The sequence below is a fragment of the Parasteatoda tepidariorum genome, chromosome 12 (genome assembly GCF_982258835.1).
Source record: "Parasteatoda tepidariorum strain Cologne lab strain chromosome 12, Ptep-v5.0, whole genome shotgun sequence".
NCBI classification, from domain to species: Eukaryota; Metazoa; Arthropoda; class Arachnida; order Araneae; family Theridiidae; genus Parasteatoda; species Parasteatoda tepidariorum.
The window spans coordinates 25600340-25626102 of NC_141766.1; the positions used below are offsets into that span (position 1 = coordinate 25600340).

Genomic DNA, 25763 nt, shown 5'->3' on the forward strand with positions numbered 1-25763 from the left:
TTTTTCGTTAGTATAAAAAATCTGTGCCACTTTTTCAATTTTGAGAAAATTATTTTTTGAGGTGTTATGTTTTCTAAGTTATAGTTTATGAATGTAATAGGACAGAAAAGCATTTAAGATATTTTACAGTTTAAGAAAAAGAAAAAAAAATGCTTGATTTTTTTCTGACAGCATACTTAAAATTCCTAATAGTAACAGCATTAAGCAGAAATATTTAATTAATCACGCCTAAATAAATATTATATTTATAAACATGTACTTTCGTATTATTTAACCATCAAGAAAGTAACTTACCAAAAGTAATTGAGGCCTGCACGGTTTCGAAATTAGTTCTCACAATCGACGAAACATTTTGGTTAAGAGGGAAAATATTATATATATATATATATATATATATATATATATATATATATATATATATATATATATATATATATATATATATATATATATATATATATATATATATATATATATATATATATATATATATATATATATATATATATATATATATATATATATATATATATATATATATATATATATATATATATATATATATATATATATATATATATATATATATATATATATATATATATATATATATATATATATATATATATATATATATATATATATATATATATATATATATATATATATATATATATATATATATATATATATATATATATATATATATATTTATATATATATATATATAATATTTTCCCTCTTAACCAAAATGTCGTCATTAAGTCATCAAACTTAACTTTAAAATGAAATCAGATTTTCATTTTCTATAAAGAATTATTTTGAAAATGTCTACTTAAATAGGATTATCTAGTTATCAAAGTATTAGAACACACCATTTTGTATCTACTATTGCATAAGTATAAAATGCTTGCTATATGGAATAAAAGCAGCATTGATATAAGCGAAATAAAGTAAAAATAATTCACAATAAATATATATTTCATTTTTGTTCGAAGCAGAGTTTATGAAAATGTAAATCATTTAATACCAAGCCGCGGCAAACCCAGATTATACAGTTATTTCAGCAGACAGATTATATAGTTTATTCGCAAAAGATTATACTGCTTATTTTTGACGATATGTTAAAAGTAATTAAAAATATTTATAATACTTTTCGCTTTTTTGCATCGAAATACTTTTGTGAATAATATGTTATTCGTAGTAAATGTTTAACCTTATTTTTGTTTTAATTTAATTTAAATTTAAAATAAAAAGTCAGATTTACAGAAAAATGCCAGTGACAATGCATTTTTAGGCATTCATGAAAAAAGAAATTGTTACTGAGTCTTTTCAGTTTTCTCTTTTATTCTCCATTACTTTTAACGATTTTTCGAAATCTTGATTTTATATATTTATTTTAAATCGATGGAATATACCATAAGTTTTAAAGTTACTTTTACAGAGTTGTAAGGATTATTTAATATGATTCGTATCAGGGCTGGCATATATTTTTGTGGTTAAGTGTTTTCAAACTAGACTTAGTAATTTCGACCGTTTATAAGTGAATATTAATTTATGCTGAAATTATTCTTAATATGTTTTTTTACATTTATTTAATAATCAATACATTAAACTTATTGTTATTAATAGTATTATTTGTCTTAATTTCTTTCCGTTTGTACCATTGTAAAATAATTGTAGCAAAATCAGATTGCAACTAATTTAAACTGATCTGTAACATCATAACGATGTAAACTACAAAATAATGCATGCATGGCTAGAAATTTGGTGATGAAATTATTTGAAATAGTAAATACACTCTATTAACATTAAAAATGTTGAAAGATATCATAAAATGAAATGTATATTAAATTGAAACTGAACCCTAACTGAAATCTAAAACTGAGATATATGCATAATTGTAATGTCATAGCTTATAAGATAAATTAATGAACATGAGTGACTGCAAATTTCTAGACTTCATTATTTCAATGGATTTCTCTATGAGTCGATGTTAAGTATGTCAACAGAAATCGTAAACAGAACTTATGTTGAAATAAATCAAATCATTATTTAAACATTTCAAAATAATTTTGTTCCGATTCTTAATTTATAAAAAATATCAAATAATATTTTGTCAGGAAAACTTTAATAGCATTTATTACTAAAAATTAAAATGTGCACTATATAGAGAAATTAAATTCAAATAATTCAAACGTTTAAATATGTTTAAAAACAACATTTTTAACTGCTAACCCAAAAGCTTACAATACTGAACTTATAAAGGTTCTCTATAAATAGAATTAGGGCCACACCCTCTGACAATTTAATGACCAATGAAATCTCATGGGGATTTGACCGTTTGAATGATTCGTACTTTCTAGTTTAGTAAAAATATCAAAATGCAACTTCTTAGATTCATTTGATTTAGCGCCTTCTTCTCACGCTCTAGAATTTTGTAATCTTGGTACATTTTGTGCAGCAAATCTAGTTTAAAATTCTACTCTTGTATAAGAAAAGTTTCATTCGATGTTGCTGAGTTCTGGAACACAACACGAAGGGTGTAGTAACATTGCGGAGTAATTTATTATGAGGATTTTTAAATTATTATAGAAACGCGAAAATGCTTGTTGCGTTGAACTATATAACGGATATGCCCGACTTTTTTTCTTAATTATTCTTTTTTATTCCCTCATTTTAATTAGGTAGATTTAGCTTTTGGAACATTAATTAAAGTGGGAAAGATAGAATAAGCATTTCTTTATAATACCATGTCTACAGATTTGTACTCGCTCCGGAATGGCTTATTGCTGGAATTCTTAAGCATTTCAGAATAGTAAAAAGGCTTGTTTCATTGGACAATATAAGGAATGCCCATCCTTCTTTCTTGATAATTTTAATCCCTCTTTTTTGTTAGATTAACTTAGTTTTATATCACCAAATGAACTTTCGGAACACTAATTAATTTGGGAAATATAGAATAAACATTTGCTTATAATACCAAATCTACAAATTTGTGACGTTCTGAAATGACTTTTAGCGGGTATGTTTAAGTATTTTAGAGTAGTGAAAAAACTAGCTACATTGAACTATATAAGGAATGTACAACTATTTTTTCCTTAATTTTTATCCCCTCAGTTTTGTTAGATTAACCTAGTTTTAGAACATCAAATAAACTTTGGAACATCATAGAACTTCCTTAATTATTTTTTTTATTCCCTCATTTTTATAAGGTTGATTCCGTTTTCGGAACATTAATTAAATTGAGAACGATAGAATATATCTTTGTTTATAAAACCTTTACTACAAATTGTACTCGTTTTGAATTCTGAAATTACTTTTCACCGAGATCTTTAAGTTTTATGGAAAAGTGAAAAAACTTGTTATATTGAATTATATAAGAAATATACCCCACATTTTTTTTAAATCATTCCGTTTTATCTCCTTATTTTTGTAAGCCTGAATTTGTTTTGGAACATAATTGTAACTGGGAAAGTTAAGATATTCCTTTGTTTATTACTCTATAATTACCAGAGTTATTGTGGAGTTATTATGGAGTTATTTATTACTGTCATTTTAAATTATTATTTAAAAATTAAAAATTTTTATTGCATTGGACTCACATTTTTTCTTACTTATAAGTTTTTTATTTCCTCATTTTGCTTAGGTGTCTGTAACACATTCAAAGCTGAAAATATTCATTCATTTATAATGCCCATAGCTTTCTTTGTTAAAAATATTCCTTGTCATTGTGAAAATGGTATAGAAATAACAAAAATCAGATATTATAGTTTACCTGCAATACACATCATTTCAAATTAATTACTGTGTCTTATATCTACATAACTACAATATTTATTTGTTATGGTATTCAAATCAAATCAAATTAATTTGATTGAAAATCAATATTCAAAAAATGAGTTTTGTTACTATTAATTATATAATTAGTATTATTACATAAAATACTACGGTGTAAAAATAAAATGTTCAGAAAAATTAAGAAGAATTTGCAGCTCTGAATTCATAAACATAATTGAAAAATATAACCAGGTTTTCAAACTTATCAATTTGTAAAAATGTCAAATATATAAAATTGGTTCGTCATAAATAATTTAACCTTCATTTGGTTCCATAAACGGTCTAACTTCGAATGTTTGACACTTTTTTATGATGTACATTTGATAAAATTCTTATATAAATATATGATAAATATTTCAAAAAAATGCACGGCAAAGAAAGAGCGATTATGAGCAATTCAAATAACTTTCTATATGACGTGACTAGAGTATTACAAAACAAGTTAATAAATGTAATCTTTAGTCAATTTAAATTCACTAGTTCAATCATGTATGTTGCCAGATATTGTTGCCAGAATTGACACACTAATGCTACTTATACTTTTCGTTATATTTTTAGATATAAGAATGAAAAATTACAGAATTATTTGAATAATTTAGGATAACAGGTAAAGGAATAAAATGCTTCAATGTTTTGTATAACTTTATTATTCAATTTTATAACGAAGAGCAATATTCTGAATAATGTGATGAAGTTTTATTGTAGAAAAAATCTCTAACATCGAACAGATGTTAATTTTATTTAATATCTGTATGCATTGATTTTTTATTTAAAAGAAAATAATTATAATAGTAATTCGAAAAATTAAAAAATCAAAATATTTTAAAAGGTATAATACTTAAATATTTAACTTTAAAGTAAATATAGTAAAATACAGCATATTAGGTTAGACAAAATTTTTCTAAGGTAAAAATATTTAGAATCTAAAGATTCAAAATCAGTTGAAGAACAAGTTTGTTATCCAGTTACGTAAATGTGGTGGTGTAATTACCTAAACATATTATCAGGCATTGTAAAAATAATAAATGCAAACAGAAAATTAGTTATATGTAATTATCGTATGTTAATGGAGAGGTATATGTACTTTACTACTTTGTATCCTATACCATAAGTATTTAGAGCATGGTAATCAATCAGTTAAAATAATATGTATGCAAATACAATAACAACAAGCAAGCAAAATTTCAAGAATTACTTTAAATTAAGCACATTTAGAAATATTAAACTAGATTGATTTAAAAAAAATATAAGCATTACAAATGATAAGTATGTTATTTAAAAAAACGGTAAAGTATGATGATGATACTGTTTCTCTAAGGTATTTTTTTCTCAAAAGAGGGTAGATTATCTCATCTTAAGAAAATCAGAAACAATTATCATTTCAATATTAACAATAAAGAAAAATTGCGTTTTTTCAATGCTTTTTGTTTTTTAAAATTATAGTAACAAAGGTATAACAAAATAATTACTCCACTAAAATATTTTAAATCAATTTAATATTTTTTGAATCTTGAAATCAACTAAATAATTTCCTACTTCGATATTAAGGTTATTACTAATATTTTGTGTGCTAAAAATAATTGAAAGCACATTTCATTTAGAATACACAGGAATAGCGTTCGTTAAAAATTATTTACAGCTTTATGTTTTGTGACAATCGAAAAAAATTTATAATACGAAACGGTTAAAGTCACTTAAATACCTTTTGGCACTAGTATTAAATTTATTCATGATTATGTTTTAAGTCATACTTGGTAATTACAGTTAGTAAAATGAATTGTTTAAAGTATTTAATTACAATGCTATGACGTAATTTTGTAGACCTAATAATATTTAGGTTTCAAGCAATTCTCAGAGTAACATTTGATAAAAAGTTATTATTATTAGATCATGCTTATCATTTCAATGCTTCGATCTAAGCCCTCTAGAACAATTTGTTTTCTTTAAAATTTTCTTTTTTTTTCTGTATCTAATATTGTATTCATATTTTAACTGTTCCTTACATCTCTGGGAATATGTTTTGTTTAATTTAATTTAAACTTTAAACTTGCACACATAATCATGTTTCAGCTTACCAACGACATGAACCTACACTGGTAAAAAAAGTATGATCAAAACAAGCAGAATACGGTAAAATGTACCTTTTTTCTGGCTATATGGGAACATCAAAATCTCGGTACTTTTTCCCAAACCGTTTTGGTAATGATTTGTGCAAAATTAACAATAACATTAGGTTTCATTTTATATGATAAATTTTTGTAAATGTGGTAAATTTGGTAATTTTTTCATGACATCTTAGACAATGAAAACCATGTATACGGTTAAATTTATTTTAAAATTTTGCATTATTTACTAAATGTGTGGTTATATGAAAAACAGAATTTTCCATAAGCCATTAACATATGAACGGAAAAATTATCAGTTGCCTGGTTTGAATACCGCATATATTGTAGTTTATTAACAATATTTAGTATACGGCACGGCTATTTAGCCTGAATGTTTATCTCCATGTATTAATAATTAAAAAAAATTATTGCTAAATTATTTTGTTCAAAGTCATTAGTGAAATGTAAATTAGTTTACTTATTCGGAAGTGTCTCCATATATTAGTAAACTTATTCGGAAGAATAAATTTCATCTGAATTAAATTGAATATAATGTAAGAATAGTAGAAGATCAAATTCACAAGGCATGAAAACGTCGTTAAAAATAAAATAACCCAGTAATAAAATATAACCTAGATTGTATGACTAGAATCTAACTTATCTTTCGTGATAAATTTAGTCTAAATTTCATATCAAGTGAAAAATAAACCAATTAAATTCCGAAAAATATTAATCCCTAAAATCAGCTTAGTTATAACATTGTAATAAAATATACATTCAAAAGAATACCTATTACTTTTAAATGTCAGTCGGAAATAAAATATCCCAGAACTCAAACAATTCATTGCAAGTCATTATTAAAATTTAAAGCATCAGTTTACTTCAACAGCGAGGCTACCATATGTAAAATGAATGTGAATTAAATTATAAATGATGTAAGCGTAGTGAAAGATAATAATGCATGCAGATCTTATTTAAGCTAAAGTATATATTCTAAGTTTATTTTTAATATAGTCTAGTTCATGTGACTTGAATAAAACTTTTCACTTGTGATAAATCTATGCCGTATTTTATATTAAAAAGGGAATTAAGTAACTAAATTCAGAGGAACAAAGGTTCTAAAATTTCTCCTAATCACAAAATCAAAATAAACTATGCATTTAAAATTAAAAATTACACTAAATGGTCATAAAAGCAAAATAACCCGGATTTCAACTTATTTGCTGAAAGTCAATAAAATATATAATTTATAATTTCTTCAATATAATATATGAAAAATATATAGTCTCTTCAGAGTAATGTATGAAAAATACATAATGTCTTCAAAATATACATAATAACTTATTCAAAATAACGAAAACAACACCCATGTAAATGAAATTTTGTAATACACAAGCATTATAAAAAAATGTATAATGAATTAAAACCTTATTATACCTCAAAAAATTTTATTTGCTTTTTTATTTCATGCATAATCTAGAATATTACGCACATGTTAAATTCTTCTAATACCTTTTTAAAGGAAAAATGAAGTAATTAAATGAAAATTTTGTTTTAATTTCCATAACCAAATTTTAGAAATAAAGCATGCATTTAAAAAAAACAATTTTCCGAAATCTCTCTCATAAGCAATTTATTTCATAACTGCATTATAACATCGCATTTAAATATTACACAAATCTCTGCAATTTTTTAAATCAATTCCCATATGAATATAACAAAGCTAAGCTTCAAAGAAAAGACATACGAAATTTATCGATTTATATTTTATATTATATCAACTATTTCGAAGTAATGTATATTTTTTGGGCGGGGGAGTTAAATACACGCGAAGAGTCAGCAATCACGCGATTTATTTTCTCCACCTAGACTAAGTTAAGTGTAAGGGATTGCAAACAGAAATTGGAGGGGCTCCTATAGTATTTTACGATCCTAATTAAATTCTTTGCGAGCGAATGAAAAGTAATTAGTGCATTTCTTGGGAAAATAATGTACCAAGCGAGCTGCTTTGTACGCGGATGCAAAAGTAACGGTTTTTGATGGATTACTTGTATAAGGCGGATCCAAATCTAAGCATAAATATTCATAGGAACCACTCCTCCATTTAATAATTACATTATACCTTCGAATAATAATTTTCAGCTAGTCACACTTTTGAATAGGAATTTGTTTTAAAATGGTAATGTTGGAAAATAGGTTTTAAAATGCTGATAATGAGATTGATTTAGAAATGATGACAATTAAGTTCCTAATTTATGGTTTATTCTAAATTTTGTCTCGATATTCAGTCATGATAAAGAACTAATAATTTAGGGGTCTTGAAGTAATTGACAAAGGTTATACTTTTTGTGGATTTTTTTTTCATTTGTAAACAGATAATTACGTTACTTTAAATTACGAAATTAACAGATTTGCTGTGTTTTTAATTTAATCATAAATTTTAAACATTATTTCCTTAATTTTAAAAATAAGTTTTTTTTTTCAACTTGTACCAGTTATCATATCATGGTGGTCTTAAATTATTTACCTTAAATTAATTTTTGCTATTAAAATTAAATATTAAGAAATACTTTTATGAAACACTATATAAAAAGTCTTCTGTATAGTCATAAGATGTAGCTACGGTTCTGAAATATAGAGAGGAAAAAAAAAGACATAAATCTTTGAAAATCTGAAATTTTTTTACTGAAATTAATAGTATATTTTATGTGTAAGTGAAAGCATTCAGCTAATCTTCCATATGCTGAGAAAAAATATAGTCAACCCTACTAGGATATTGTGAAATTTACCGGTTTCAGGGAAACAAGAAAGCTCGGAAATTTTTTCCGAAGCGCTTTGGGAATGACTTTGAAAAAATTAACAGCGAAATATGGTTTCATAATGTGTAATAAAATTCAATAATTTTATCATGATACTTTGAAGCCTGGCATGCAAACAATTTATACAGTTAAATTTATTTTTTCAGTTTTGTAGTTCTTTCTTACATTTGTGGTAATAAGAACTTTTGAGAACCAGAATTATCAGTAAACCTTTACCATATGGAGGGAAAAATTACCTAACGAATTGTTTAAATACCCAAATTTCGGTTTTGTTGACGAAATTAGTTTTTTTTTTCTTTTTTTTTTGAATCGGAAATTTCACTCCCACACCAGTAAGGTAATTTTAAAATAATTCTTATCTCCTTACAAAAATAAGTTAAGTTTAACAATGCTCTTAAGTACTGCTAACCAAGCAAGATAAATTTTAACGTTTTCATCTAAATTTATTAAATTATTTTTTATTTATGAAGATTGTATGCTAACTGAAAACTTTAGTTTCTTACAGTTATTAATAATACTATACTGATATGATAATTGTACCCAATCAAATTATTCGACGTTTTCGAAGACCCAGAAAATAGAAATGTCAAATTGAAACAAATTTATATTTTTTAATTGAAAAAAAAAATATTTAAAACATATTTTACAACTATTTACAAAAATATCCACTTTTACTTTTTATTACTGGCAAAGCATTTACAAAATGAATCGAAAGAATAAAAGAAGTGGAAGACACCCAAAACAACCTAAAAAAAAAAGAAACGTAGCTGTACTAGAGTAAAAAAATACCATTAATATTGGCAACCAATTCATATCGAGTTAAATTTGCATCATTATTATCATCAGGTAATAAAAGCTCAATATATTCATTCTGATTACTGCATTAAAATTAAGTATTACTTTTCAATACACTCATTTGGCCAATCTTCATCATATAATAAGGAAATTGGTTTGAAAAATACATTTGGAGTTGTTCAAAAATTTATAACGTAACATAATAGTACCCATTAACCTTGCAATTGACGTATGGGCATGTAATTCTGAAACTAGAATCGAATTATTTGTTCCTAAAAATTGGTTTGCTAAAAAGAGCATCTGGGGTAGAATGAATTGAAGGGTTTCAAAAATACTTTAAAGGGTATCTAAAATGTTGCTAATAAAAATGATGCAGTAACGGCGATAAAAATATTAATTCAAAGTTTATTTTTGTATCAATTATATATTCAAAATTGAGTTTTTCTCTTGATATTTAATAATAGAACATAACCAGTGAATATAAGGGCAGATCTCGAAAACCTTTAATTTTTGATAATAAAAAAAGCAATAAAAAATAATAGGCACACTATTTTTACATCTCCAGAATTGTTTGAAAATAAAATACATAAAATATCAGAAAATAATCGTGAACATTGAAAATGTTGATGCCCTTATAAGTATAAAAAAAATTAAAATTTTTGAACTAATTTTTCTAGGTTTATAATCACAAACTGTCATTCGGTGAGGTTACAGTTACGATGTGAAGACCGTAATCAGACGCAGATCTAAAAAGTAAATGTTAAAATCAATCAAAATTTTGATCACACGTTTGTCATTGCCTAATTTATTTTCTGTGTTGTGTGCATAGCATTGCGTTGCATCTGAGTAAAGTTTTCGATCTATTCTCTAGGTTGTCCAGACCGTAACTCAGTCAAAACGTAACCTAAGGATTAATTAATTGAATATAACATATCAGAACTTAGTTTTTTTTCCCTATGTTTTACTAATTGAAGATATTTTTTGACTGAAAATAATTAAAGTAAGCTTTTTTATACATTTTATAACAATTTAACTTGATCGTAAAATTTTTCAATTCATTTATGATACTAATAATTTTTGAAGAAAAATAAAGGGTAAATATGGATGAAATTATTAACAAGAAAAAATTGCTCACTAAAAGAAAAATAGGTTCAATAAGATTATATGTTTATTAAATAAATGATACTTTTGTCACTTTTATCATTTTTAATGAAATGTATATAAACCTAGAAAAATTGGCTCAAAAATTTTAATTTTTTGTTTATAAGGACATCAAAATTTTCGATGCTCACGATTATTTTCTGATATTTTATACATTTTCAAACAATTCTGGAGGTGTAAGAATAGTGTGCCGATTATTTTTATTGTTTTTTTTTATTATCAAAAGTTAAAGGTATTAGAGATCTGCCCATACATTCAAAATTGAGTTTTTCTCTTGATATTTAATAATAGAATATAGCAAGTGAATATAAATATATAGTAAGTTTTGGTTTTGATTTCAGTGGAAGATTTTTTTTATTTCAGTTGAAGATTCTTTTATTTCTATCTCTGCGGAATAATCAAAACATGGAATAAGAATTAATTTCATGTTAAATTTCATCACTCATTAAGTTCATACCATAATTCTTAATTGTTTAACTTTAATCACATCAAATTTTAATCAAGACATTTTTCTATCACTCTGAAAAATCAAGCGTTAATTTAATCACGGCAGTTAATCAGCAATAATAATACTTTTAGTATCAATTATATATTCTAAATTGAGTTTTTCTCTTGATATTTAATAATAGAATAAAGCAAGTGAATATAAATATATAGTAATTTTTGGTTCTGACTTAAGCGGAAGATTCTTTAATTTCAATTGAATACTCTTTCACTTCTATATTTAGCGGATTAATCAAAATAGGGAATAAGAATTAATTTTATGATAAATTTTATCACTCATTAAGTTCATCGCATAATTCTCAAATGCTTAACTTTAATCACATCAAATTTTATTCAAGACATTTTTCTATCACTCTGAAAAATCAAGCGTTAATTTAATCATGGCAGTTAATCAGCAATAATAAAAATTTTAGTATTAATTATATATTCAAAATTCAGTTTTTCTCTTGATATTTAATAATAGAATATAACAAGTGAATATAAATATATAACAATTTTTGGTTTTGACTTCAGTGGAAGTTTATTTTATTTCAGTTTAAGATTCCTTTATTTCAATCTTTAGCGGAATAATTAAAGTATGGAATAAGAATTAATTTTATGTTAAATTTCATCTCTCATTAGGCTCATAGCATAATTCTTAATTGCTTAACTTTAATCACATCAAATTTTAATCAAGACATTTTTCTATCACTCTCAAAAATCAAGCGTTAATTTAATTATGGCAGTTAATCAGCAATATTAAATATGTACTAAAGAAGCAGGTATAGCAGTTGAATACCCTATACTTTAATTGGAGATAAAAATTAATAAATTGATCGCAAAACATTATAGTTCAAACAGTTTCATTTTGAAGCATACATATGCGGAGACTGGAAAATCATAAAATTTTAAAATTAATAAACATGCAAATTTTAATATAGATAAGTTGAAGTTGTGTCTGTTTTAAACAGTCCAAAAATAAGTCTAGCAAAATAATTAATTTAAATTTTAAAGAAGATGTAAATTGGATTTTCAATGAACTTTAACATTGTATTTCTTTATGTGACATTATTGCGACGTGGTTAAAAAAAAATAATTAACACATTTTCAAATCAATTAGTTTTAAAAGAAAAACAATTCGTTCTAGCGGAATACAACACGTTACACAAATTGTCAACCGCAAATAAAGTTTTAAAAATTTAAAATATTTCACTGAACTTTCTTAAATCTCGTTTAGACAGTTGCTTATGACTTTTAAATAGCTGATATACAAATAATCTTCATAGAAATTTAACCACCAGTTTTTAAAATGAAATTCAATATTCTCTGATCTCTTTAAATAGATTTTATAAGACCAAGTTACGAAAGTAATTTTAGAATCACGTTGACAAAATGTTTTAATCTGTTCCCAGAAATTGTATTACAAATTGTTTGAAAGAACTTCACTTGCTTTAGATAGTAGTGCAATTTGTTGGAAATGCATTTTGAATTCCTTTTGCACACTAATCGGATTTACCAAAAGTTTTACAACAAGCATTAATAGCGAGATTAATCTTCCGTTCCATGTAATAAATGTCGGATGATACATTGAAAGCATAATTTATGGTTTTTATTCGTTAGTATAGTAGCTAAAGACGTAGTCCTCAGGTCATAATAAAAAGCCATAAAACTAAAATAAGGTCTGAAAATGAGATAGTCCTTGGTATAGGTTCGGAATTTAATTCCATTATCTTTGAACAAAATGCAATGCAATCAAAATTCAATTAAGCAAAAATTGATTAGTTTAGACAATGCATTTTTTTGAACAAAAAATAACATTGCGACAATTTTATTTATCAATATCTAGGTTGGAGGATGTTTTACACTTTTCTGTGATATAATATATATATATATATATATATATATATATATATATATATATATATATATATATATATATATATATATATATATATATATATATATATATATATATATATATATATATATATATATATATTATATATATATATATATATATATATATATATATATATATATATATATATATATATATATATATATATATATATATATATATATATATATATATATATTTGGATCTGGAAGTTAAATGTTAAATACCTTCATAGATAAAGTGGTAGGCTAACGAACGAAAAAAGTAGCCATTTGATACTAAAAAATTGATTAGCCATTTGATACTAAAAAATTGAATAGAGAGTATTGATAATGTAAATATGTGCATTTTTGAATATGAAGTTAAATACCTTTGGATCTGATAATGCTAAAGTGGTAGTAAAGGTTCAAAAACAAAGTTTCATTTATCAATATTTAGGTAGGAGGATGTTTTTCTCTTTACCGTGACTTATTAATGATATAAATACATATATTTGGATAAGAAGTTAAATACCTTCAATGCTAAAGTGGAAGGAAATTGAAAAAAATCAGTCTCTTTATACGCAGAAATAGATTCGTTTTGACTCACTTTTTTCGGAAGAAAAAATATTGATACAATTTTTTTACTTATCAATATCTAGGTTTGAAGATGTTTTGCTCATTACTGTTACATATTAAAAATATATATATACTTATATGTCTACTTATATGCAGAAGTCTATTATATTGATTAGTTTCTACACTCCTTTTTTTCATAAGAAATGTCTAGGATCGGAAAATATTTATCAATATCTAGGTTGGAGGATGTTTTTCTCTTTACAGTGATATAGTGATGATATAAATATACATATTTGTATCTGAAGTATTTGCATCTGTATCAGATCTATATACTCCAGTACTAAAGTGTTATGAAATTGAAAAAAGTAGCCACTTTATATGAACTAACATGTACCTCTGCTTTTTTTAACGAAAGTTCGTTAGGCACCATGGCAATATTTGTTGATAGGCAATTAAATTAAAGCCGAATTATCAATTATTTTAGTCAAACTCCTACAATCACAAAATCTCCATTCATATTTTCCCACCAAAATATATAAACACAGTAAGTAGTAGCCTATTTCCTTTAAACTATCAAAAAATTCCCTTAATAAAAAGTTAGCAAAATATTTCCTCTATAGATTTTAGCTAAAAACAACATGAGCAACAGTTTCAAAATTTAATGCAATGACTTAAATTGTTAGCATACCCTGGTAATTAAACATCTCATTTCAACTTAAAATTGGCCAAAAAATCGAAATTCTCTTACCATTTTTTTTTATTTTTAATATGGCACTGCCAGCACTTCTCAAACTAAAAACCATCTAACATATAAACATTCTATATTTTTCTGTTGCTCTTAGCCTTGATTAATTCTTAAATGCCTTTGAAATAAAATTAATCTGTTCACTAAATAAATGCCGAAATGACTTTACATACATTCTACGACATAAAATTACCTACTTGGAAAAAATTCTACATAAAAATCTTTATACTAAGCATTCATATCAAAGATACCCTCGGGTAAAAAAAAATATCCTAATACAAGAAGAATAGCTTTTAGAAAAAGTGGTAATTTTTTTCTTTGCTCTATTTTTTTCCAGGTTTATTTTTGCTTATTAATATTCAGGTCAGGTAAAGCAAAAAGAGCAGCAAACTAAATTTTTACACTTCAAAGGTCATAGTGTTAGGAGGGTAATTTCGTTAAATAACGAAAAGGTTTTCCGCGGTTAAATCTAACTTGTTTTCCATTTCTCCGTGCTTTACAAAAGTGTTACCCGACGAAACACTTTTACACCTGCTTGGAGGAGGAGAGAAGGCGTACTTCTTACAATTACCTCCTCTGCTTCACGTAATTATTTTATACTTTTCTTCACTCATGGAAAAACATTGAGTTCATAAAAAAGCAATTTTTTATTTAACCGGTTTCTCTAAAAGACATTTTTTATTTAGAAATAATCTAATTTGAAAGGTACGTAAGCAGCAGCTTTAGATTGTAGAAGAGTGACGTGGGTTAAACTGTTTTGAGTAATCCCATTATTTATTTATGAACATTTCTGATGAAGCACCGTGAAGAAAAATGCTTTTGAAAAATATCTATTTGTAAAAGAATAATGTTGCTATGCTATAATAAACATGTTTTAGAACTCAGTTGTTTATATAAGCATATAATTAAAAATTTGTAAATAAAAAATGTGTATAACCAAAAGGAAGGTTATACTTAGCTGTACGTAGACTAAATTGTAAAACAACGTGATTAATACGTAAATTAAATACAGAAATGGGAATTCTATTGTTCCGGTTCACTTAAAAAAATAATTCCTAGTCTCTAAACACCAAATGTTTAGAAAAAAACCTAAATATTCGATGTTTAGAAGCTGAGGTAGGTTCTTGTTTAGATAACCTAAACTATAGCAAGTCCATTTTTGAACTTGGTTCGTGTTTTAATCACGTTGTTTTTCCCTTTCTACGTACCTACGTAGTCTACATACAATCTAACTTTTGTTTCTTTTCTCCATACTTCACCGAAGTGTTACCCTACAAAATACTTCTACACCTGCTTGGTGGAGTAGGAGTACTTCTTACAATTACCTACACGGCTTCATGCAATTATTTAATACTTTTCTTAATACATGGACAAACATTTAGTCCATGAAGACGATATTTTTTAATCAATCGGGTTTTCTAAAATACATTTTTTATTTATAGATAATCTAATTTTAAAGGTCTGTAAGCAGCAATTTTAGATTGTGGAAGGAGAGTGACGTGTGTTAAACTGTTTTGATAAATCTCATTATTTATTAATGAACAAATCTGATGATGCACCTTGAATAAAAAATAATTTTGAAAAATACTATATGTATTTAAAAGAAAAATGTAGTTTTGCTATAATAAAATAAGTTTTAAAATTCAGTTATTTAGAAAACATAAAGATTATTTGAAAAAAAAAATATATGAATAATAAATACGCATAACCAAAAGAATACGCCGCGTTGTGGAACGCAAATTAAAGTAAAAAGCAACATGATTAATTCAAACATCATGTACAGAAATGGGCATACTACAGTTTCGGTTCTCTAAACAAAAACTTTCCACAGTTTTTAAACACCAAATGTAAACATCAAACGCCTAAACACCAAATGTATTAACACCAAATGCAGAAATGAAACAACCAAATGTCTAGAAAAAAATTAAACATTTGGTATTTAGACACTGAAGAAGGTTCTTGTTTAGAGAACAGAAGCTATAGTATTTACTTTTCTGAACTTGATTTATTTTTAATCACGTTGTTTTACAATTTAATCTGTGTATCGCTAAGTAAGACCTATCTTTGTGTAGACATGTATTTTTTATTCATATATTTTTTAAAAATTATTTTTATGTTTTTATCGATAACTGAGATTTCAGACATGTTTTATTAGAGCAAAACTAGAATTTTTTTATATACATATATTTTTCAACATCATTTTCTTTCGTGGGGCTTTGTCAGATATGTTTATAAATTAACAATGGGATTACTTAATAAAGTTTAACATTAGAAATACGAAGGTTTGGAAGGAAAGTTTACCATTTAAACATCAATCACTGCTAAATTTCTAGAGCAATTGAAACAGATCATGAAGTTCTGAAATGTAGATTAAAGCATTTTAAGCTTGATTTCAATGAAACTTATTCAAAAAAAAAGATAAATAAGCAAATAAATGAGCTTGGAGAGAAAAATTTGCTTCAGTATTTATATACCGCAGCGATATTAATTCAAGTAAAGACTGCAGCGAAATGAATCTGAGTAAATTTCAAAAATAATTGCAATTCAGTAAAATTAATAGGAGTTTCGCTTAAACATTAATATATTCTAATTATGTAGGTTCACAGTAATCATTGATATTGAAATCATACGATAACAGTTTATGCATCATCTTGATTCACGCTGAAATGAACAGCAATTTAGTAGATTTATAGTAAAAGTGTTTCAAAGAATAAAAACTTTTTTTTTAAATAAATATACATGATAAGACACATTTTTACCTAAAAATAAAAGTTATTTAAAATTATAAATCGAGTTGGGCGAAACGTATTTCTTTAAAAATTGAAACTAAAATCAAAACAAAATTTAAATTGATGCTCTATTACCCTGATGTCATAAAAGTTTTCCTGATCGTTTAATCAATATTACACAATTTCCTAGAATAAAAATAGTTAAAAAGACATAAAAAACAACATGTTATTGCAAATATACATGTTATAAGGCAAACGTGTTAAACCCAGGCATTTTAAGCATCTCCGCTACATATTTCTGATAAGATAAATATCTTCCTTTTATCAATTACTGAAACTGCATCATCTATGAAAGATACATTTTCAAAACATATAAAATTTTAAACAAATCGTGGAAGAAGACTTATAAAATTGTCAAAATTAATACAATTTTGTGAAAAGTTAGAAAACTGCTTTTGAAAAGCGTTATAAAATTTTATAATCTCTATTTATAACATTCTTATTTATAAAAATTTTTTAAAGGAAAGTAGTAAAATCTAAAAGAATGAAAAAATAAATTTCAAAATTCTAAAAACAAAGTTCTTCAAAAATAAAAATACATAACTACAGAAACAGAACTAACATTTTTTTTCATTATTTCTTAAAATAATTACCTCTAATTTTTCTAATATTGATATTTCATTTATTATACATTTGAAGATTTTTATTATACATGAGATATACACCATCATTTTATTTAATATGCATGAGAAGAACTTAACTATACTTAGTTTAGTATATTCTTATTTAACATCTTATTTATGATATTGTTGCTGAACTTACAAATAATAATTTTATTTTTATTATTAGTTAAACAGAAGTTGTTAAGTGTTAGCAATGACTTTAGACAAAAAATTAAAATCGCTCCCTTCAGTTTACAGTTAAAAAAATCATTACAGTTAGAAATTTTTGATCTGATTGCCATGATTAAATTAACGCTTGATTTTTTAGAGCGATAGAAAAATGTCTCGATTAAAAGTAAAATGAAAAAGCAAGGCGAATAGTTTTCGAATATACTTCAAGTTATGCTACATTTATTAGTAGCCATTTTCTTTATTTTAGTCAAGACACTGGTAGTCATAAACATAGTTACAATCTCTTTCGATTTTCCTGAAATATTTTATTTTTTTATTTAAACTGGTTGCAAAATTTTTAATTTAGTATTTTATTATTCATTTATTAAACTTCGTTTTCAATAATGTTGACTATTATAGTATACCAATAGTTAAATATATGCATAAAATTCTTAGTGGCATTTTGTCTATTTCAAAGCACTAGTGAGCATTGTATTGTTGTAACTTATTTACGTCACACTAGAACTGATCAATGGGCTATTGGCGACGGTCAGGAAAGCATCCCTGAGGATGATCCGAAGACATGTTATCACAATTCAGATCCTATATTGATAATAAATATTGCTAAGTATATGCACTCGGAGAAAAAAATTCATGATAAAATGCGATACCAAGAGTTAATAGCATTTCGGTCAAAAAATAAATAAATAAAAATAAAAATAAAATGGCTAATAACTTTGGTTTACAAAACCAAATTATGCAGTATTTAAACCATCCATTCTGTAGTATTTCTATTAATATGGTAATGTCTTACCAAAAATTCTAGTTTTCAAAATCATAGTTTTTTTACCACACATTTAGTAAAAAGTAGAAAACTTAAGAAATTTTTTTTTCGAATAAATTATTTTTATGTCATGCTCTAAGGTATCTTGATAAATTTACTAAATTTTACCGCACACTTTGAAATCATATTTTATTTTTAATTTCAGCAAAATCATTTCCGAACTACTTTGGTAAAAACTATTTAGCTTTTTGGTGTTCCCCTAGAGTCAGAAAGTCGGTAAATTTTGTTGCATTTCAGTAATTTTCACCATGTTTTTTTAAGCGTGTACTGTAATTGTTATTTCACTACTACTAAAAAAATACCCATTACAAGTTTAAGCAGATTTGGTAACTTATTCACTAAGACGCTGAGTAATGACATAGCTGATTAATATTAAACATTTATTGTAAATATTATAATAATATGTAATAATAAGGTAATATGAAATTTTAAATGGTGTCATTAATGTTGGATTGGATGATGATTTTAATCAGAATGATAAATGAGGGTCTTAATCTGAAACAAAATATGGCGATAAGTCAGTTTTTATTAATACTGACATAAAATCATTTTTTAATCACGAAGTTGAATTGGGTTTCCAAGCATGAATGAAGGGATAAAAATGTGGTTTCATGATTTCATCTAGATAAAAGCAATACCAAAAATAACTCTATTAAGCGTAAACTAAATAACTCGTGAGTTATTAAATTAATATTTATTCTTGGTATGATCATATAAATCGCTTAAAAAGTAAATAATTCAGACTGTAGCATTAATTTATTCATCTGTAAGAGTCGGGAATTTTCTTAATGAGGACGTAAAGGTAAACAAAATAATTAAACTTGCTAATTTATTTGTAGAAAGGAATCTCGTTTGTTGTTACGTCATATATCATAAAAATGTTCTGAATTGTATAAAACATTAATAATAAGATAAAAACATCATCTTAATCAAAATCTAAATTTTATCAAAAATTGCTAGCTACTATAAAAAAAAGTATGTATTTATCAACATAACTGTTTATTATCATTTTTATTTCTTTTTTTTTCCAATATTCTCATAACTGATAATTTTTTTTATTTATTTTTAAATGTACATACCTTATTATTTTCACAATAACATCGTCAAAACACTTTCTTTCAAAGTCTCTTTTAAAATCGCCAAGTTGAAAAGTTTTTTGAAAATATCATCAATACAGAATCCCTTTTATTCTCCAGAGAAAATGGTAAAAATATTTATGTTAAACCAATAAAAATTTTAAAATCAATTTAGCGAAAAAATTATGTATTCACTTTCGTTATTAATGTGAACCAAATAAAACTTTCTATTATAACTTAAAACTCAAGTCTAATAATTATTTATCTTCTCAAACTTTTTTTTTATTTTTCTGTTCGTAAAATACACTTTAGATAAAATAATTTAGTTTCGATTCTTTATTCCGAATGCACGCGAAAATCGAGAAAAAACTGAACTGTCAGGAGTTTCTCAATCAAGACATTCGAGTTAAGTTCGTCGATTAAGGGAAAAGAAATGTGTAAGTCTTGCGTTTCGTCTATGCCCGGGTTACAATCACAACTGCAGAACGGTGAGCGCATGACAGTTTTGATCTGATGCCCGGGCTAGTCGACTCGTAGCGCCACGGGAGGGTGGACCCAAAATGCACCTGTACCAAGTAGAACTGTGTTTCTTTGCTTCTGTTACTCATATTACTTTTCAAGATTTCGAGTCAGAGCTCAGTGCTTTGAGAAAAATCTTTTCTTGAATAATGATTCGGAAAGAAACAAAGCATTTGAATATTTTCTTTTTTTAATTCAGTGAAAAGAACTTTGAAGTTCGTAACGAAATGTAAACTTGTCGCTACCATTCACGTTAACTTATTCAAAATTTCCATTTAAAATATTCGTCAATAAGCATATGAGCGTAACTTATGTAAATAAAATATTTTTTTTTCTTAATTATTTTTTTTCGAATTTTATTAATGTGTGCCTTTTTTCGAAAATACTTTCAAACGTAGAGAAAGTTAATAAAACCGGTTTTTCTAATTGTGGATTGTCTGTGGATTTTGATTTTCAATACAATTAATAAAAATAACTTTTCATATATTTTCTCATAATTTTTAAATATTATAAAAACTTGCATTTTTGAAGCTCTGTTTCTTATATTGTTAATGATTTGCCGCGGAAAAAGGTAAGCTACATAAAGGTAAAAAATAAAAAAATACACCCGAAAAAAGAGGTACTAAATAAGCGCTTACACCAAGTGGATATATATATATATTTTTTTTTATTTTCTACCGCTGTAGCTTTAAAGAAAAACTGTGCTTTCAAGTCCAAATATTTGTTGCTTTTGTTTCTAACACTACTTGCCAATAATAACAAGCCTGCCTTTTGGAAACAAGCAAAATTAAGGCAGAGGGTGGGGTTCTAGTTTTTCAGTGGGGTAATCTATGCTCAAGAATACGACTTCACAACCCGATATAGAGGGCGGATCCATTTATCCATCCACAAATCATTATTTTTAACCCAATCAGAAAACGATCAATCTCCAATTCAGTACTACCCTCAGAAGTATTGATTTGTTATGGAAACTTGGCAGACTTTGTAACCCGAAAGATTTAGCATGCACCTTTCATCAAGGTTTGTTTTATTATGGGACTAACTGATAATGGGAGCATTAATACCTCTTTCCTCACAATGGTGACCTTCAGACAAGATCTGCTTGCGCCAATCTTGACACTAACCCCCTACTAGACTAGAACTAGACCTAACGACTAGAACACGCCTACTTCGATGAATGGTCTAAATCGGACAATTGACTTGCTATACGAGACTGCGACGTTTTCCTCTTCGCGCTGTTGCTTCTCAGTCTCGATCACTCCCAACGAAGCCCATCCACACTCGACAGCTAATATAAATACAGAGGCAGGTACGCACACAACCGTGATCTTAATACAGTTCTCCCGACCGTGATCTTAATACAGTTCCCGAGAAAATAGCAATGGATCAACTAAGTAGTATGTGTCCGTTCATCGAATTCTATCACAGATTAAATTATGTTGGGGGAGTAATGTAGCGTGTCTACCATTACAATTTTTGAATACCAATTCACTAGCATATAAGGCTACATCGATTCTATCTCTGGGAACTTCTTGAAAGAAGACGGTAGACAGTGTTTAAAGCTCGTTCCCCACAAGAATGTGAAACAATTATCATATAATAGTAATTTTGAAAAAAATGTATGTAAGTGGTAACTAAATTAATAAAATGTTTACACCATGTGAAAACTAATGAAATGCAATTCTTTTCGAAACGGTACTCTTCAAAGCTTTGCAATCATAAAAAGTCATGGTTTAATCGGTTACATAAATACTTTAAATTTGCAATAAAAACAGAAAAAAAAATACTGTTATTGAGTCCAAAGCTATGCGAAGCGATATTTAAAAAATCACAGTTCCATTGAATTAAAATTTAAAAGAAACAATGTTATTACATGCAGATTAAGGAATAATTTAATAAATAAAAGTAATATATAACAACTGAGATTGTTATTGAGCGTAAATCTGTGCGTAGCGATAATGAAAAAAGCTCAGATTTTATTGAATTAAAATTTTAAGGAAAATATCATTACTCGCAAATTAAAGGATAATTTATTACATAAACGAAACGCAAATATTGTCACGCAAATATTCTGAACTGTTATGCAAATTCAAAAGAAACCAATAAATATGTGTTTTGTTTTACATTGAAATAATGAATTATGAAAGGATATAAATAATAAATTAGCAATTTTCATAATAAAAGGAAATTTTATTTAACGCGTAGACAAATTGAAAAGAATACAAATTGAAAAGAATTGTTTTATTCAACTTCTATTGGTTTAAATACTCCGTTCAACAATTTATCACTTTGTAGAGAAATAAATTTTTCTAACATTTCTTCGTTTTAGAAAAAGTATTATTTAGTTATTTGTTAAGTTACAGAATAAATGTTTTCAAAAAAGTTCTTTTTTTTACTGGTAAGTGTTAGAAAATGCATTGATTAAATTAAAAATATATTTATTTTGCATAATTAAAATGATTCTGTTACAAAAGAAGCATAAAAAATATTTGTACTGAAAATTTTGTGTAATCCTAAACTAATTAGCAAGACGTATTTTTGCTTAAATATCGTATTTTATAAGTATTTGAAAAATTTCTAATCTTTTCTGTAGCTACATTTTTAAAATGAATACTACACTCTGAAATCAAAAAGAAAAATTACTGTTTTAAACCCGCTGCAGGGTTGGGTGGGAAAAATCGTAAAATCATAACACTTACGAGTTAAATCTGTATCCTCAATGGTTTTTAACTATACAAAATAGTGTTTTTTCTGCAAAGAGTATGAAAAAAGTCCGTAATCAGACTGGTTTTTACCGTAACAAAACAAGTTTTTACAAAGAACTCAGCAGACTTTTTCTAAATGGGAGCAATTTTTCCCTGTGAAAGTTACAGAGTAACTCTGCACTCTCACCTGATATGATTATTCTAGATCAGCAGAGTGTGCAATGACCATCCATCTCTGATATTCGAACCTAGGTGACTTCATGGAGAAGCATGCACCCTGTCCCTTAAGCCACTGCGGCTGAAGCGCACGAGGAAATGCTACTTTTAGAAAGTAACTTGTACAAGTACAAGTAATTTAATTAAAAGCTAAAAGTAAAAAAGTAAATATCTTTGATTTTGAAAAGAAGCGGGTAAATTTTGCAAATAAATGTTAAAGTACAAAACGAAGAAATAGTGATTTGAAAGCATAAATTGAGAAAATCCAAAACTCAAAATAATCATAAATGTCATAATAAAATGTTGGAACAAATATAAAATTTTTAGTTTAAAGTGTATTAAATTTCAATTTAAATGTAAAATACTTTAAAATGTTTGGAAATGTTTCAAAATTCATTTAAACAGATAACATTGAAAATATACAGAAAACAAAAGAGAAATCAAAGTTTATTATTTGCATGTATAAAAAAAGATTTTTAACTTATGTCATTTTCTTAGAAATTTCCTTAGTAACTTCGTTTTTATTTCTGAAAAATCATACTTTAGCAATAAATTGACTAGTTAGACAATTGATATAAACGTTTATTTTTTTAAAAAAACGGGTAAATAACTAAAACATTGTATTCATATATAGCAAACTCTTTGACATCCAATAAATTAAGCATTCTAGTTTGTTTTTAAACGTTAAATGATTCCGTACAATTTTTAAATTTTATATAGATATATGAGGCCTTTCTAAAAAGTATCCGACCTTAATTTTTCTCGCGCAAAGTAATGATTCTAAGGCGGCACCATCGCGCACGGTGGAAGGAGGAACCTTAATGCACATGCTTGAATTTTTTTCACTGCGTTCGGTTGTGCCAGTCACTGGCTGGTGGTCGCCAAGTAAGGTGCTGTTCGTAGTGTTCGTCGGATTTAGTTTTCTCGTAAGATGACTGAACAAATTGAGCAAAGATATTGCATTAAATTCTGTCAAAAGCTTGGTGATTCTCAAAGCCAAACAATTCGTAAGATTCAGCAGGTGTTTGGAGACGAAGCGATGGGTGTAACACAAATTAAGGTGTGGTTCATCCGATTCAAAGATGGCCGCACAAATGGTGAGTAGCGTTGTGGCAGGCCCCAAACAGCTCGGAGTACAGCTAATGCTGAGAGGGTGCGAAATTTGGTGACGTCGTTTGACAGTGCGGGAGATTGCAGAAGAGGTTGGAGTGAGTAGAGATTCTGTTCAAGCAATTTTGTGTGAAGATTTGAACATGAACCGAGTAGCTGCGAAATTCATACCTAAGTTGTTGTCCCCGGAACAAAAAGACCTCCGTTTTGACGTTGCACAGGACCTTCTGGACACCGCCAACACTGATCCTGGGTTTCTGACTACCGTGAAAACTGGAGATGAGTCATGGGTGTACGGGTACGACCTAAAAACAAAAAGACAGTCGTCGCAATGGAAGCATCCCGATTCTCCAAAGCCGAAGAAAGCGCGGCAGGTGCGAAGCAAAATCAAGGTGATTTTGACTGTTTTCTTTGATGTCCGTGGAATTGTGCATCGCGAATACGCACATTAAGGACAAACAGTGACAAAGGAGTACTATCAAGATGTTCTCCGGCGACTCCATGAGGCAGTTCGGCGCAAAAGATCAGACTTGTGGACGGCGAACAACTGGCACTTGCATCATGCAACGTTCATCCCAACTGACCCACACTTTCTTAACCAAACATGGAATTACAACCGTTCGCCAACCTACCTACTCTTCAGACCTGGCTCCTAGCGACTTCTGGTTGTTTCCAAAATTGAAGACGCCACTGAAAGGATCCCGTTTTGAGAGTAAAGAAGAGATAATGCGGAACGCGACGACGGAGCTGAACACCATTCCAAAAGAAGACTTCCAAAGGTGTTTCCAGCAGTGGAAGGATCGGTGGGCTAAGTGTGTGGAAGCACAAGGGGCCTACTTTGAAGAGGATTAGGGTCGCAACTCCGACAGATATTCGAAATATTTTTTCTGGCCAAAGGTCGGATACTTTTTAGACAGGCCTTGTACAATATGGAACACAGATAGTCAAATATTGGCCACTAAGTTTATAATTTGGTTTAAAAACAAAATAATTTATTATTTTCTGAACCAAATACAATAATTTTTAAAATGTCATGGTAAATGAAACACCACGTACAATCAAAAATAGCAGAAAAATATACTGATTTTCCAGTCCCGACTTTTAATTGGACGTTGAGACCACTGCTTAGGATATAAATATCCAACTTCATATTATTAATGCCTATCTTTCGCTATCATTTTTTGTGAAATAACTACACGCATAAAAATAGCATATTTCTTCTTTATTTCTTCCATCATGAATGTGGTTGATATATTAACTGTTTCATATTTTATTGGCATATTGGCTCGGATTATGTTTAAATTAAACGTACATATAATAATGCAATTT

The 25763-nt window shown here is 26.9% G+C and overlaps 2 protein-coding genes across 6 annotated transcripts in view; one reads left to right on the forward strand and one right to left on the reverse strand.

Annotated features, from left to right (window-relative positions):
- LOC107441841 (leucine-rich repeat, immunoglobulin-like domain and transmembrane domain-containing protein 2) overlaps window positions 1–25763 on the reverse strand; it is a 153754-nt gene that overhangs the window by 96950 nt on the left and 31041 nt on the right. For 3 of the 5 annotated variants that reach the window (XM_071188131.2, XM_071188130.2, XM_071188129.2), the window contains exon 1: window positions 19888–20375. The exons of the other annotated variants lie outside the window; for them this stretch is intronic. The gene's annotated coding sequence lies outside the window, so the exon portion shown is untranslated. Of the gene's footprint in view, window positions 1–19887; window positions 20376–25763 lie in introns of those variants that run through there. 5 annotated transcript variants of the gene reach the window in all.
- LOC147800987 (protein GVQW3-like) lies at window positions 24256–24886 on the forward strand. Its single transcript, XM_087155714.1, has 2 exons — window positions 24256–24421; window positions 24507–24886. Exons 1-2 carry the CDS (start codon window positions 24256–24258, stop codon window positions 24884–24886), a joined length of 546 nt encoding a protein of 181 aa, XP_087011840.1.

Excerpts from the sequence above, each read along its gene's own strand:
- LOC147800987 (XM_087155714.1), top strand. The coding sequence starts at position 24,256 with ATGACTGAACAAATTGAGCAAAGATATTGCATTAAATTCTGTCAAAAG. Across the intron at positions 24,422-24,506 it reads CAAAGATGGCCGCACAAATG|TGCGGGAGATTGCAGAAGAG; the intron begins GTGAGTAGCGTT and ends GTCGTTTGACAG.